A 16,493-nucleotide genomic window follows, 5' to 3' on the forward strand; every position below is an offset into this window, starting at 1 on the left:
TGCCACTGGATCTTCACGTTCTGTAGCTGTAGATGCCACTGGATCTTCAGGTTCTGTAGATGCCACTGGATCTTCAGGTTCTGCAGATGGCACTGGTTCTTCACGTTCTGCAGATGTAGATGCCACTGGTTCTTCACGTTCTGTAGATGCCACTGGATCTTCAGGTTCTGTAGATGCCACTGGTTCTTCACGTTCTGTAGATGCCACTGGATCTTCACGTTCTGTAGATGCCACTGGATCTTCAGGTTCTGTAGATGCAGATGCCACTGGATCTTCAGGTTCTGTAGATGTAGATGCCACCGCCGCCATCTATTGCGCGGTGGTTCAACTTACTCTCGATCCGAACATTCAACTGGACGTACGAACAGGTTTGTTCCGATCTTCCCAAGTCCAAAGTTCGTAAGTAGAGGAGTCCTGTTCCACTGGTGTAACGTCCTCTCGTCTGTTATACTTACGCGATTAATCGCTTTCATTTTCATTTACAAGTTTATGGTTGAAAAACTTCTGTATGCAGATTTTTTTTCCCCTGTCCCCTTGTCTTTAGGCCGTCCTTTCCTTTTTAGGCTTCGTCCATTCCTCTAAACCACATCGCGTGAATTGGCAGTGGTGCCAGTTGTGAAAGATGGGGGAGGGGGGTGCCAGCAGCAGTGGTGGTAGTGGGCATCAATTACAGATGTGGCAAAGTTGAACTGTGCCGAGTCAATGAATGCGGACCGTTTATTGATTTGCTTACCTTTTTTACACTTTTAACGCATTTTTGTCGAAACTCTGTGACCCGCCCCTACTGGACATGTGGAAGAGCTTTCCAACTCAGGTTGCTCGAGTATAAATCCAGATTCTTAGGTTTAAAAAACGTAATGATTATTGGAAATGTTATTCAATGTATCAATTATAAGTTACATGATTTGCCAATGGAAAACCGTAACACATTTATGCAAGTTGAAGTGTTTTGCATTCAACACCACATGCTGTATTTTCAAAATGTGATTGGAAGACATACAAAACCTATGTCAAATGCAAGTGAATTGTATCAGTGTATTTTCAAACATTGGACGAGTTCAGTTTGTTTCAAGCGTCAAATTACCCTTGCATGAATTGTCAGTCAAGAAAATTCGTCATCTTCAAACTTCACAAAAAACGCTTAAAAGTGCAATATTTAAATCTTTTTTTATTTACTCTGAAAAATGAGGAAGACCTCAATCTTTCAATTTCTCGTTGGGTAATAACACCAGGATTTCTTTGTACGTTCAATGAAATACAATGGCAGAACCCTGGTATTCATTGTACAACGAGTTCACAGACCACCGGACAGTGTTGCCAGCCCTGCCTTGGGCAGCTTTAAAAAGCCGAACTTAAAATTCGCGAGAAAAAACAACTAATGTGTAGTCACCGTTTTGCTTCAAGACAGCTGTGCTATAGAATTAAGCACGCAGCTACAGTGGCCCCTCAAACTCCAAATAAATATGCGCAATTATTGTGGACCATCTTGTAGTTTTTTTTCGGGATTGGCAACAGAATGGGGACTGCACAAATTGTAGGTAGTCTACCGTCAATTAAGGGAATTAATAAAACTGCAAGATGGTCCCTTACCTCACTGCATAAAAAAAATGAAAATATCCTACTTCCATGTTGTAGATTTTGGAATACTCTGCTCATAAATGTTTACAATGCAACAGCAATTCACACACATCAACAATGCACCAATAACACTGTGCAAACAACAACTGCCTTCTTGATTGCAGGCAAAGCTCCTTTTTTAGTCCTTCTGGCATCAGTTCTCCATTCCGAAAAATATTGGGCCATGGATGCAGACATCTTCATTCTGGCTCCGTTCTGTGGTGCAGATTGGTGTGATTTAGTTCATTTGTGGTTCGTTAAAAAAAAGGGATATCCTCAGCATTCGTGAAGCTCCTGTTAGTCTGTGTAACGACACAGGGTCGGTGCATCCTACGCAAAAGCAGCAACTGCCAAATGTGGCCCATGTGGACCAATAGTCCCAGTGGTTTCATAGCCGCGCACACAAAACATGCGCTTACCCCAAAGGGACACGTATAAATTGGTTGGCAGTCAATGTGCATATAAGAAACCACGAGAAGTGCTCAGTCTAGGCAAACCAACACTACTTAAGAATGTCATTGGAAGAGTTTGGATGCAAAGAAGGACAATGACCAAAACCTTTGCAAGGAGGCCAGGCTTTTGTTGGCAACTTGCAATTTGGCTGAAATGGAGACGAACCGCAGGTGAAAGGGAAACAAAGTAGTTACACAGACTAAGTTTTATTAACAGGGTGCCCGCTGGATATGTGCAACCAACAATAAGGTCGTGGGACAATATGAACAAGCAGTCTTTTTTTTCCTTTTGTCAAGTCAAGGTTCAGGCCTGACTTATATCCGGCGGGGCTATTTATTTAATTATTTTTCAGAAGGCAGGGCTGGGCGGGTTGGTTGTTGGTTTTCTCCCAATTGCCCCCGCGGTGGCCGTGTGTACTCTAGGCACGTGATTGAAGCCGGAGGCGCCGAGCCCGTCCCTCAGTAGTCGTCCAGATTGAACTCCTCGTCGTCACCCTGGAAGTCCATCCCCTGGAAGTCAACCCGGTATCGCAGGATGCCTGGCAGAAAACACAGCAATATCCATTAACTAGGATTCAGATATTCCCAAATGTCACATTTGGCTCAGTCAATTCTCAAACATATCCTGGGTAATAGAAGGGAGCGGTGGGCTGGGATAAAACTAAAACAGATAATTAAAAAGATTTTAATTAAGCTCTAAAACATGTATTTTCCTCAGTAGAATGAGTTTAATACGTAGATTGTCTGTTTTATTGTTTCTTAAAATAATCGGATTACTTGCCAATATGGCCACATGTGTAATAAACCAGTGAGCAAGTAAAAACTAATTTTTGCAAGCACGGTTAACCCATAGCCCAGATATAATCAATAATTAAGAGGTACTGTATATGCATAAATTAAAATAGGGAAAACACCAAATTTCAAACGGGAACAAATTTAAATTGTTTACAAACTCGTATGTATTTCTAAAACGATGGGAAATAATGTAATCAAGAATATTGTCACATTTTTCATCACCTCCAATGCCTCCAAAGCCCCTGACAAACTGGGAGCCTTCCTGGGACTTGTCCGTGATGATTTCCAGCGTGGCTCCAAACTTCTTGTAGTTGTTGGCAAACCACTCCAGCAGTGGCATATTCTCAACCATCTCATGCTCCACCCCCGTCTGTTAAAAAATAATGTACCAACAAGCAAGACACAGCAGCTTATTCTCTACACTTTGTCCTATACATTTCCCTTCAACCACAATAGACACTGTTTTAAATGTCAAACGGAGAACAAAGGCTGTTCTCGCTTGAACACAAAATATCTGGAAGTCAAATATGGTATTTTAACTCATGTAAATTTAAAGATTTGCAGTTCTGCTCTGATATTCATCCACTGCTGTTCAGTTATTCCTGGTTGATGTAAATAATTGTAGTGTGGTACACCAAGGTTGCAAATGTTAAAATTACAAACCTCTTTGTCAATGAAGTGTGACTTGTCCTTTTCTTGCTCTGGCGTTAAATACAAAACCTTCTCCGGGTCTTCAGCTGTTATAAACATGTCAAGAATTTAAATTTCACATGACCAAAACTGAACATATTTCAAAATCTGTGTGAAGTTGAGTTAGCAATTCAAAGTTTAACCATGTGCTTTTGCAAGAATGAGAATCCATTCCCATTTCAAAAAGGATTATGAGCACCGTTTGCTTTCAATTGGCATCGATGGTTTATCACGAACCTTTTTTTTTAAACAAAACCGACTAAGTGTGAAACGCTAAATATAGACGTCATTATACAACATGCATTTGTAAATGGTGAAAACCCACATGCAAAAATAACGCATCACCAACATACTACAACATTGTTTGTATAGTTCACATCCGCTGACCCAGGTGGGTATAACGCAACCTACTAACCCAGCCCAAAGCGTTGGATCATAAGACGCTTGTCAACCCACACAAGGTTTGTTTCATTTTTATTTCCATGTGCTGCTAACCTTCAGCTGGGTTGCACCTCAGGACGTATCGCGTAATCTCCAGATTCTCCCATACGATGAGGATCTCCACCGCGCCCATCTCCAGTGCCCTCAGCGTGTCATCCACCCCAAAGCAGTACTTTCCCGTGTCCTGGCTGATCTCCTCGAAGTACTTGCCTGAGTGGGCATGGCATGATTCAACATCACACGGGCCACATGGGATCGATGCAGCAGAGGTTTTGTCTCCACCTTTATTAAGTAAATGCAAAACTAAAATGTTATGTAACAAGTGCAAGGACTGAAAATGTTATGAAACTATACCACAATTTTAGGGCAGTGATGAGTCTAAACGTTGCCTGAAAGTATATATACCCCTGGCTTCCAATCAAATGGAATATTTTTTTTTTACTATAACGTTGCAAATGCAAGTTGTGGGCACCCCTTAACACTAACTAGAGGCAGAGCCCATCAGCTAAGCTGCTAGAAGTGAAATATATTTTTTTAAATCACTATTAAACAATGATGCATTTTCTAATAAGATTCAATTCTATTTGAAAACGAGTGTGCAGTTTGTCAACAATGAGTAACAACCAATCACCAAAACCTCATGCGCACGATAAGAATATTTTGAATACTCAATATTGTTTTTCCCAACAATCTAACAGTTTTATTAACCGCATTCAACCATTAACCAACTGACATGCATATGTGGAAAACCTGTGTATTTAATTCAATCACTTACCAATGAGCTTCTTCTCTTGGATGAATTTGACACTTGTGAGCACCTCCTGAGACAGCTCTATGGCCTGGTTGAAGCCATTTTCCCCTCCATACGATATGTCCACAATTTTCAGCACCTTTGACTGCAACCTCTAGTAAATCATATACAAATACATTAAATAAATTGAATATGGCAGTGTACATTTTTTGGGGAAAACCAATAAAAAATGTCAAAGCGTAAAAAATATAAATTGCTTTTGCGAAAAATAGCTACAAAGAGCAACTACAAAGAACTCCAGTGTCATTGTATATTTTTGTATATCTATGCTGATGAAACAGCTGTACATATCCACTTAAGACACCACTCCTCCTCACCATCTGCTGTCACACCTTGTCTTGATACAGTCTCATCATGGACTCTCTAAATTCATGAAGTTAAATACACCCAAAACAGAAGTTTGCCAAATTTGCAAAAAAATTGCCTCAACAAAGAACCCATCATGTACTCCTCTTTGGGATCAACAAAAGCTTGCCATTGTCAATAATCTCAGCATTATCCTGGGTCTATAACTCTCCTTCCCCAATCATCTCACATCATCGAAAACATTGACATTATCCTCAGTTAATAACTCAGCTTTCTCACCATAACGGTTCAACTTGGAAAGAATATCTTTATCCCTCACTTGTACAAGATTTCCCACATCTGCCACTTCTATTCCCTAACTACAGCCAAGACCCATATCATTGTCTTCATCACCTCCTGCCTTGACTGTCACTCCATTACAAAATGGGCTCCCCAAATCCTCCGCCTCCAAATTGCCGATGCAGAATGCCACGATAAGACTCCATACACCCAACTCGGAAGTCCATACACGCAAATGGGCAACGATAACATATCACTTCAATACACAGACTCATTTTCTAGCCAAATTAACCCAATCAAATGCAATATCATCCTCACCACCATTAAGTTCCTCCATGGACTCATCCTCACTTAGATCTTCTTTAACATCTCACTCTGTTCAGTTACACGACTAAAGTACTTTCAGACACTTTAAAGATTTGTGTAATTATTAATATAATTATCAAGTGGCATAATATCTAAACCAATTAAAATCACACCCATTCACGTTAAGGTAATTATTTAAAATTCCGAGTTTGCCTAATTCATGACACTAGCTCGACTGTTCTCCCCCATTAGCTCTACCACAGTAACCACGATCTTATGCAAGAGACCTCATTCAATCTCTGCTCAGTGATCGGTTGCCCCACTGGTGTCCCTGTAGTCTGGAATTCCCTCCTGTTGGTCGTCCACACTGCCGAGACACTTCTGCAATTCAAGTCCAAATCATGACCCCAATTTGTCACCATTCTATTCCGTGTCTTTTATCCCACCCACACAGTTCATGTAAACACTAATTAATTGGCCGATAACACCTTATTATGGAGAGGATCACAGAGATTTGTGGGAACTTGGTGCCGGCGCACCACGTGACTGCCATTTCCCAGTCGTCTACGATTCCTTGCACCTCTCAAGTCATCTCTTCAAGAGCGAGAGATTCCTGTGCGCATTGCAAGTTTTAAATTATTACTTGTCCTAAAACAACCTTGTCGAATCCTCCCCCATTCTCTTTATTACCATCATCCCATTCACCAATACAAATTTTAACAGGCAGGAATTAAACAGCAGCTCGAAAGAACAAAAAAACGTCTTAGGATCCTGACAAAAGGCCAACACTGATGCTGACGTGCGGCGCCTTGAGAAAGGCAGTGAATTCCAGACGACTGGAAGTTGCAGCAGAAGCGATGTTGGCCTTGTCTGTTTCCAGAGACATGCTTGACAACGAGGCTAGCTTGAGGCAGATCGGAGGTTGCGTTGTCAAAAAAATGGTTGCGAGTGAAAAATCACCGTTTCAAACAACTGACTACTATTTTCCAAGATTTAGGCTTTGAGCAGACTGTTAATTGATTAAATAAACGAATAAAAAAACACAACACCATATTGGCAGGCAGCAAAATTATGGGGAGCAAATAAACTGCGGCTGCTGCACTAACATATACTGATGGTGGAATCAACGTCAGGAGGAGAGGGGGGGGGGATGTCATACTAAGTAGCAGAAAAGACCACTAGAGATGACAAATATGAAATCGGTCAGTAACAACCCAGACTGGATCAACAACAAAAAACCCACCGGGTCAAACATATCGGACTGGCTGAGCTCCGTCTTGAAATCAGCTGACCCTGCCAGGATGAGGCCCACTACGTTGGGCTTGTCGTTGGAGATGAAGAGCTGCACGGCTGTCTCTGCCACCTTTCGCACGTAGTTGTGCCGCTTCTCCATGCGAAGCCGCGCAAAACGCAGCGCTGACTGACCTCCACGTCCTACGAGAGACAGAGAGAGAGAAAGATTCGGTAAGCAGGTCACATGAAGCAAGCGCGAGCGAGGTGACCTTGCTGGTAACAACCACGAGCGGTGGAGGACATGACTGTGACAAACACAGCTGCCCACGCAAATAAAATGAGCAGTCATAGGGTAAGAAAAGCTGTTCACAAGAGATTGAGGTAGAATTTCTCGGGAACAAACGTGGATGATTTTATTATTTACTCAATCCAAAATAGAACAGTGCAAGACACTTTTTATTTGTGACTCAAGCTGATGCATGTGCCAGCATATGCGGTTGAGGTGGCCTGAAAGCGATTACATTTGAAGATGAAGTCTGATTATAACCCCATAAATTTCAGGGACCTAAATTCTTGACTTAAAGCTTTCGTGACTACAGGAATTCATATTCTTTGGGTCTTATGGTAAAGCCATGTAGATAGAAAAATAATAAAATTATCACGACGTTTCGATCGTAACACGCAATCGTCTTCAGGTGAAAAAGTATAACGAGAGAGCTGCTATCTGCGCGGATTTACCGAAAGACCAAAATAATATTTTAGGGACCTGTTAGAGATTTGTTGTAAATCAAAAGTATGGTTCGGAAAAAAGGTAACAGCAAAGCTTTCAAATTATTCATTTTCAAACCTGCTGTTACGTTTGCACAACTGACCAGTGAAATGACAAAGGCCAAGCACAAAATTTCAGCAAAAGTCATGTTTTCTACAATGGTTTCCATATGGTTGCATGCAAAATAATCAGCTTCTCAATACACATTGCGTATTCATGTTGTGACCTCTGAGGACATGAGTGGAAATGCTGACATTTAACGGCTTGACCAAATCAAAGCTTGGTTCAGCTCACTAAGGAATGAGGGAGTTTCTTACAGGTGTGCAAACACACAATCATGTAAACACGTGCTATCTGCTCTTTTTAAGTGGATGTGATTGGTTTTAAATGGATAAAGTTTCACTCGTGTAAAAAAATAAACAGACCAGATGTGGACAATCCAACTGGATCATAGGCAAGCTGCTTATATCCTCGATGCAAATTGGTTTCATTAAGCAAGCTGCAGTACAAGTGCATTAATCCAGATTACGGTGCAAATGCAAAACTACCCTGCACACAACTCAACTTTATCAGGCGATGCCTTTTTTAACACAATCACAAAAAAGGCTATTTTTAAAAGCCAACTGGGTAGCACCTAGCAGTGTGTTCGTAAAAGACTGACCGTGCTTTTTGGGGAGGTCCACAGTAAACTTGTGCAAGACCTCTCGAGTGTTGCCCTGCAGCGTGCCAAAGAGCGCGCCATTTCCATCCATCACGATGAAGCCAAACTTGCTGTCGTCTGAAAGCAGCGCCGTCAGAGCCTGCATAGAGACACACGGCATGGCATTTTATCCACCTTCGGGTCCAAACGGCATAATTCCAACACACACGGTGGTGGCCCTCCTGCAAACCTTTGGGAAAACACAGGACGTACAAAGTAAACGCAAGAGTTAAACAAATTCTATTTTATTTCGGGTTTACAGAATTAAGCTGGGTTTTATTTCTTCTCATTACCTATTTCACTCAATACAAAAAAAAACTAAATTTATTTTTTTCTGCAAGTTGAATACAAAAGCGCAATGAAAACATTTTGTACCTCTATAATGAAGGCTTTTGAAATGCACGTCCAAGATAGATAGAATCTAAAGACTCCCAACTCACACCATTACATTCAATAACATAGCAACAGCAGCCACACTCACGCACCTCTGTGTGGAACTTGTTATCGCACAAGTAAAGCGAAGTGTTGATGGGCTTGAAAGGCTCGAAATCGATGTTGACTTTCTTCTCTTTACCCTCCTCTGTGACGATCGTGCCACAGTAAACCACCAATCCATTGGGAGGGACTGTCGATAGGGAAACACGGATCAAGGGATATACCTCTCATATCAGGTGTGGTAAGGAAGCTACAGGACATTGACTGCATGTTGATCAGAAATATTCTGAGCAAGGACCATGTAAATGCCACAAAAAACCCATAATTAAAATATCTGGCCTGATTGAACATTACAAGCAGCCTGTCTCACAGCATGGCTTCCTTTGCTAATTACAACAGAATACCTCCAGCATATATATGTAATATACATAAGCATAATGTATAAATGGATCTGAAGCTTTTACACATCTTGCAATCACAAACTGAAACGCACCACAACAGCACAACCCATCAAGTGTCACTGTTGTTATATCGGCATTTTTAAGTTAAACAAAACTGCAGTGGAATCTAAAATGGCATGGATATAATGAAACATAAGCAGCACTATTGAAGGAGATAACCTTTAATCAAATAGGAGATGGAGAAAAGTGCCTGTGTTAACAGGGGACGAGGATGAAGTGCCGAGTAAAACAATGGAACTGAATTATTGAAAATAAAGGCTCAGCCAGGAGCTGATATTTTTCAAAAAAGAAAAATCAACTTTCAGTCTTAAGCTGAAACTAAAAATACCGTGTGGTCTCCTGAACGGACCACCAACTTTATGCTAAAGGTGAGCAATTACATGGAAAAATACATTTAACATCAACATACAGCCTTAAACCATTTTACACTTGTTTTGCAAAGTCTCAAGAGCCAGAGGGAAATAAAATGTGTGTCTAGTGGCTGGAAATCTCCTTCCCTACCATGCTGCCAGATTTATTGCTGTGGGGCATCAGAGAGGCACACGCGCGGCTTAAAGTCATCAGTAATTGAGGCATCAGTGCACGGTGCACACACTTTCTGAATGCACACCGCCATGCGTGACAGGCATGTGGGCACATCACCACCACTCCATCTACGTATGTGTACATGTACAGCCCTTTTGTTAATCCACTGCTGGATAAGGGCCTCCCCATGCAGTGCTGGTGGGCTTGTAGGGCCCATGCCGTGTGATGGGGGTAATAGGGCTATACTTCACCACGTTGGTCAGTGCAGGGTGGTGAAATGGGGGTGGGGGGGGGGCTAGATGTGACCATAGAAGTACAGTACAAAAATATAAACTGCTGTACTGCCTAGAACATAATTTATACATCAAAGCCTACCCCTGCCTATCTTTCAAAATGTGAAGAGATTGGGTGTATTTCTGGCAATTTGACACAGGCAAGTACTCCATGTACAAACACACCAATATCCCAATGCCATGCTAACAGCTTATCTAAACCCCCAAAAGAATCTGCCACCACAGGCGAAGCATAAGCAGACACCCTTGGGTATATTAACTAATGGGAAGTTTCAGGAATTTTCCTTCACTCAGCAAGGACACGTAATTGCCGTGGACATGGTATAAGTATGATTACACACAGGTAGCCCTGGAGGGAGTGGTGCCAGCGGTTAGAAGCGAGAGAACCCCAGAGACCACAGCAACGCCGCTGTCACCTTTGTTGTAGAGCTTGAGCCTCTGCTGTACAGACGTGATGGCTCCGAGCACGGACAGCCTGTTGACGCGCGACTTGATGTTGGAGGCTGTGCCAAATTCGTCTGCAAGCATCTTGGACACGCGCGAGATCTGGTCCTTGGGCGGGATGATCAGTGAGATCATGCTGGTGCCATTCCTAGGGATCACACAAAAAAACGAAGAATAACAACCATCACAGGCCACAAATTGGCAATTAAGATCAGCCATTTTATATGCGCTTGAAAACAAAGGTTTCAAACAATTGTGGTGTCAAAGCCTGCAGTCCTGATTAGCTGCACTCCATTTGTTATTTTATCACTCAATATTTTTTTTAGTTTTACTCCCTTGGGGGCGTTCTATCAATTGGCTGAGAGTCCATCACTGCTTTGTCATCAATCATCTGTTTCACCAAGGTGGTGTTCATGTGTGTCCAGCGGCAATTAAATGCAGTGCTTGAAAATGCACACATACATTCCACAAGAAAACTGTGACCTTGTTAAATTTTCTCCACCTAAACGTTGCACATATGGCCTGAAAACTAGCTGCACTGAAAAAATCCCAAGTTTGCAGACAGGAGCAGAATAAATGCAGAGTACTCTAATGCACCGCCTCCATGAAACCCCCACCATCCCTTACAACATGAACCATGGCAGTGTAAATTATTATATAGCATCTTAAACCATTACTTTCACACCATCTGTTTTTTAAGGCAACCTTGTAAACATTGGGTTGTTTGCGGACCAGCGAAAGCGCACGTCAATTTGTAGGATACACATTTGGTATGTTTAGCACGTTAAGACGTCACATGCATAATAATTCCTGAACATTTCTGTGCAAGTGCTGTGTTTTGTTCTGCACGGTCTTGGAAAATTACTATTTTCATCAGTATACAGGCAGGGCATAATTTCTCCAACGTCACCATCAACTGCACAGCAACCTACCAGCACAAACTGAGCATTATGTGCGACAGCCTCAAGGAAGGAGGGTTTTTTGTTGTGGGATTGTACTGGCACTGGGCTCGAGCCAGTAGTGCCCCAATACTTTGCCCTGTGTCCAAATTGGACTCGTGTCTCGAGCATTCCCGCTGCCTTGCAAATCCGCAAGATGCAATTCTGCCTCGTAGCGACCATTAAGCGTGTGCAGCGTTGTCTGCCACCCACTGTGTCTCATTTAGATATGGGCTAATGGCGAATACTTTGGGATGTAACGCTGACACATTTTTATTCATTTTAATTTGAGAGTTATTGTTCAGTGTGTTTCAGTTAATTGAGCATAGGACTAATAATACATTGTCATAATCTATTATACAACATTTCCACACAAGTACACATTTTAACTGAAAATGCAGTAGTTATACATTCCATTACCCGGGAATAACTACATTTCAAAACCCAAGCAGTGTTTGTAAAAACAAATAAACCATCATCTTAACTTGTCAATACAAAAAGTAAATTACCAAAGCAGATGTATTCATCAGATGCTTCACCTGAGATTGGCTGAAAACAAAAATAATGAATGCATCCACCTTGGTAGCCTATCACACACTCAGCACTGCATTGCTAATTAGCTGAGAAAAGATCCAGATGCAGCGAGATCCGGCTAGCTTTAAAAAAAAGCAGTCACACGGTTTTTGCCACACGACTGCTGTGTTGGGGCAAATGAAGACGAAAATTCACCTCACACGTGCACAAGAAAAATTATGTGTCCAGTTTAGGACAAGCAAATTAGGGCAGCGTATTTAAATCCCCCCCCGCCCCCCCCCCCGCCAATTAAAAATGTTGGCGTCAGAAAACCATGTCAGTAGCTGCCTTCGTCAGCCTTTTCTCTCATGCCACTGCATACAAAGTGTATTTATATAGAGCATTATATAATTACGAAGACAAAAATAACCATGGCATTTGATAAGTTACTATTAAGACAATGTACATATTACAAAATCTACTATGCCCAGACTTAAGAAAAAGCTTTAAACGTAATTTCAACTAGTTGACTCATTCTAGACCAATGCTGCCTGTACGAATAGACCTGTAACATACCAGCTAATGCAGTGTGAAAACGGTGTGTGGTGTACATAAGACCATCACAGTATGCCACTCGACGAAAAAAGCTAGTTCAAAGCAATTGAAACTGCATTATATTTAAATATATATTCTTTAAAATCAAATACAGTACGCTGATTTAGTCAGAGTTTATTAAAAACAAACAGCAGGATGACCCTAGCAGCAATTGAAGCGAGAGGTGGCATTTCAGGATCAAATTAACGGGTCCCACCCACATTTATGAAACGGACCGCTGTAAATTCCCAGTTTTATGTAATAAGCAACCAAGTACCATATTTAATAGCGTCGTGCTGTACTTGGCAAACCCGGGAGAGCCACGGGTCAGTGTCACGACGCTCACTGCCGAAATCTACTGCAGTGTTGCTTATTGTGCAAACGTTATTCAAAAAGCGTACCAGGCAAATGTTTGTTTTAATACGCCAAACCAAAACTGCTGCGTGAACAAATTGTTACAAGCCTCGTTCGCAACTGAAATCTGTGGGTGTGGTCACGATACAAATCATGAACTAATTTTTACTTGCTTTGCCAATCAAGTAATAGAGAATGAAAAAAACATTTGCAATAAATGGGTGCCCAAGATGTACTCTGTACGAGTGCAGACTATACAGACACAAAAATAAGGTATAGCCATTTCCTGAAATGAAAGCCCAAAAATGCCTTATTCGGCAACATATGGCAAAATCGAACAGCCTAGACCGAGAGCACACGCACAGAAGGAAAATAGACATTTGAGCAGAGCCGAGGGAGGGGAGGATTGCTGCTGCATAGCAATGTTGGCACTGGCACAATGGCCCTTCATCGAGCAGTGGATAGATAGTGAACGACTTTTTAAAAAGCGGCCTTATTAGCATGTTAGTAGCATGGGGGTGGGTGGTAGCCGGAGGCAGGTTTTGTGCTGTTGCACAAGCCGTCCGTGTTTTCCTTGCGCCTGTGGGGGAATGATCCGCGCCACATATTCGGCGATGCTTGCTTCATTTTTAGTAAATAAGTTCAGAATTCATGCGTCGCGTTAATTCGACTACAGGCGCTGGGTGCCCCGGTACCGTTTCGACACGCGTACGGTGCCGTACAGCTCGGCTGCCCTTGTCAATAACTGCTGTTCGGAAAGCAGCCGAGATTGAGGGCGAGTCTCCATAATACTGTACGTAAAACACTTGGATTTATAAAGCGTGTGAACGTGATACATGGGGGGGGTTGACACGCACATCTGCAGAGCGCGAGAAGGGTTTCTATGATGTATTTTATAGGAGGGAAATAGGAGTGGAATTGGATGCTGTAATGAAAAAGTGCAAATTAATATGCAAGAGAGGTACACACTCAAAAGATAGACAACGCGTAGCTGCTTTACAACGCAGAAGGGTACGTGTTGTCCGAGTTATCAATTGGGTGTCCATCTGGAAAACACGACCTGATCGATATAAGGAATTTTTTGGGACATTAACTACGGTACACAAGAACACGTTCACAAGCCAAAATCCACGGCCTTGAAAGATGTCCCAGTTGAAAGCGACTTAAAACATTATATTAAAATTAAATACATTATCATTATGAATACAAACATTTGTATGGCCCTTTGACAACCACACCATGCTGAATTGAGGCTTCCCCACGCCGCTTCAATCGCGAGGGTTGTTTGACTATATTTTACTTTGATGGTCCAGAGCAGGGTATGGCAAGTACCAGGTTCTGGAATCGCCACTCACTACCGATGATAACCGTGGCAGCCTGGTTCAATATCGCAGTGCGCTACCTGAGAACTGACCACGAGAACATCGCATGTTTGTCGTTCTTTACCCAGAGTTGATGATATTGAGCCATGGTAATGGGACGAACAACGAACCCTCGTTCCCTAACAGAGCCCCAATAACACGCCTTGCATGAGCCAGGGCCGCAAAAACAGGTGCGCGGGGCCGTCGATTGACGCTTGCGATTAGTGTGTCAAGAACACATTCTGACAATTGCCCAAACGCATGAAGCTGCGTTGACAATCTATTTTAATCCACCGCAAGTCACACGGCACGCCTAATTGTCATCAACGGCTAGTTCATGGCAAACGTGGTAATACGAGTGGCGCAAAATCCTAAATTTGCATGTGCATTCTCAAAAGGTTAACGTCCCATTGGTCTCCGAGGGCTTGCAATTCATGAATCTCGTCGATTTCGGATGACCTTATCTGACGCACATAAAAGCCCGATAGCAAAAATGAACACTGAATATTGTAGAGGTATTTATATTAAAAAAAACAAGTCGAGTCTCGGCGACATTAAAAAAACACACGAGGCACTTAACACGAAAAGGTCAAACGGAGCCACCACAGAATTTCACCAGGGGTCGCGAGAACCCATGGGGACCAAGGCTCATGTCTGCTCGCCATCACTGACCATGGGAGCCCGTACACACCACAGCCATCCATATTGGGGTAGAGAGAGTAATCACCCTTGGCGTGGGCGGCAACTCACGGACATTTACCAGGACCGCGGCCCATTACACAACCTCGTGAGCACGAACAGCCTGGGGAAAGAGACGACGATCTCCACCACCCCCCCCCTTACCTCGGCACATACACAGTGTGACACGCGTACCAATGGCGAACGCCTATAAACAAGGACACCGCGCACATAGGTGACATGGCCAGTACCCCACTACGTAGGCCTGGCGACCTGTCTTCATCCAAAATGCCAACGTAGATTATACACCGCATCACGTACTCGTTTTAAGGCCACAACCGCACTGAGGGAGGGCCCAGGAGATGGTTCAAACACCACGTGCCGCCGACATCAGCCGTGGCCGGCCATCACACCGGCGTCGCCGGGTTCGTAGCGCAGTGCGCGAACCGCTGCGCCAGCGGGCCCCGCCACGGACACAGACCCGCGGGACGCAGCGCCGAGACGCGGCGAGACGACGACGGAACGGAAAAGGAAGCCCCTCGTTTTTCGGCTGCGTCACTCGCCCGCCTCGCCGCTGCCCTCCCCTCGGCCTCCGCGCCGCTTCCAGCTCAACCCGGGCTACCCCCCCCGCCCTCCCTTCCCCACTGCCGACGATGCCGCCATCACCGCCACCAGCGCGCGCCGCCTCACCCGCGCGCTGCCTCGAGGCTCTTGATGAGCTTCTTGATCTTCCAGATCTCCACGTTCCTGTCGGCCGCCGTCGGGTCGTCCGCCATGTTCGCTCCTAAAACAATGAAGGCGGAGGGAGTGGGAGGAGGGCAACGGCCAAGAGGGGAGACGGACGACGGCGGCGGCGGCTGAGACGGGGGCAGCTGTCCTGCGCGGAAGGCAAGACCCAGCGGACGCGGCTGAAGTTCGACGCGCTCGGCTAGGGGAGGGAGGAGGAGGGAGGGAGGGAGAGGCGGCGGCGGCGGCTGCGCTCACTCGCGGGGCCTCGCTCCGCGCGCTGCTGCGATTAGATGAACATGTGTTGCAACCTGGCGTGGCGCGCGACGAACGTCACGTCCGGGAGTGGCGTCACGTCCGGCGCGGCGGTGACGTCACTGCCGCCCTCCCTCCTCTCTACCCTCCCCCCTCACTACCCCCCCTCACTACCCCCCCTCTCTTCCCCCCCCCCTCTCTACCCCCCACTCACCCCCCCCCGACTCACCCCCCCACTCACACACCCCACTCACCCCCCTCTCTCCCCTTCACCCCGCCCACACCCCCCCCAACACCCCCCACACCCCCCCCACACCCCCCCAACTTCGCCGCCGTCTGTGGGGGAGCCCGCGGGGCGTCACTGCGGTGGGCGAGGCTCTGCGGCGTGACGTCATCGCACGAGGAGCGGTGGGCGTGAGGTTTGGGGGGGGGCGGTGATGTCACGTCCGTTACGTTTTAACTTTTTCGGATACAATTGGAAAGCGCTTCTGAAAATCATCACGAGCGTCGTTGCGGC

General features: G+C 44.5%; 1 protein-coding gene across 1 annotated transcript; it reads right to left on the minus strand.

The window, feature by feature from the left end:
• Positions 1-1,148: 1,148 nt before the first annotated feature.
• Positions 1,149-16,078, minus strand: ETF1 (eukaryotic translation termination factor 1). Its single transcript, XM_032950479.2, has 10 exons — positions 15,686-16,078; positions 10,530-10,705; positions 8,885-9,024; positions 8,361-8,499; positions 6,941-7,131; positions 4,771-4,900; positions 4,050-4,205; positions 3,528-3,601; positions 3,087-3,234; positions 1,149-2,608 (listed from the first exon to the last, which is right to left on the minus strand). Exons 1-10 carry the CDS (start codon positions 15,769-15,771, stop codon positions 2,529-2,531), a joined length of 1,320 nt encoding a protein of 439 aa, XP_032806370.1. The 5' UTR covers positions 15,772-16,078; the 3' UTR covers positions 1,149-2,528.
• Positions 16,079-16,493: the final 415 nt, after the last annotated feature.

Source organism: Petromyzon marinus, chromosome 9, assembly GCF_048934315.1.
Source record: "Petromyzon marinus isolate PM22_M1 ecotype Great Lakes invasive population chromosome 9, UKy_Petmar_22M1.pri1.0, whole genome shotgun sequence".
In the NCBI taxonomy this organism is placed as follows: Eukaryota; Metazoa; Chordata; class Hyperoartia; order Petromyzontiformes; family Petromyzontidae; genus Petromyzon; species Petromyzon marinus.

What these genes read in the sequence shown, in the direction of transcription:
- ETF1 (XM_032950479.2), bottom strand. Translation starts at nt 15,771, where the DNA reads ATGGCGGACGACCCGACGGCGGCCGACAGGAACGTGGAGATCTGGAAG. An exon ending in GCTCAAGCTCTACAACAAAG is followed by an intron (nt 9,025 to 10,529) that starts GTGACAGCGGCG and finishes CCCTATCGACAG; the next exon opens with TCCCTCCCAATGGATTGGTG. An exon ending in AGTCCGATATGTTTGACCCG is followed by an intron (nt 4,901 to 6,940) that starts GTGGGTTTTTTG and finishes ATGATTTACTAG; the next exon opens with AGGTTGCAGTCAAAGGTGCT.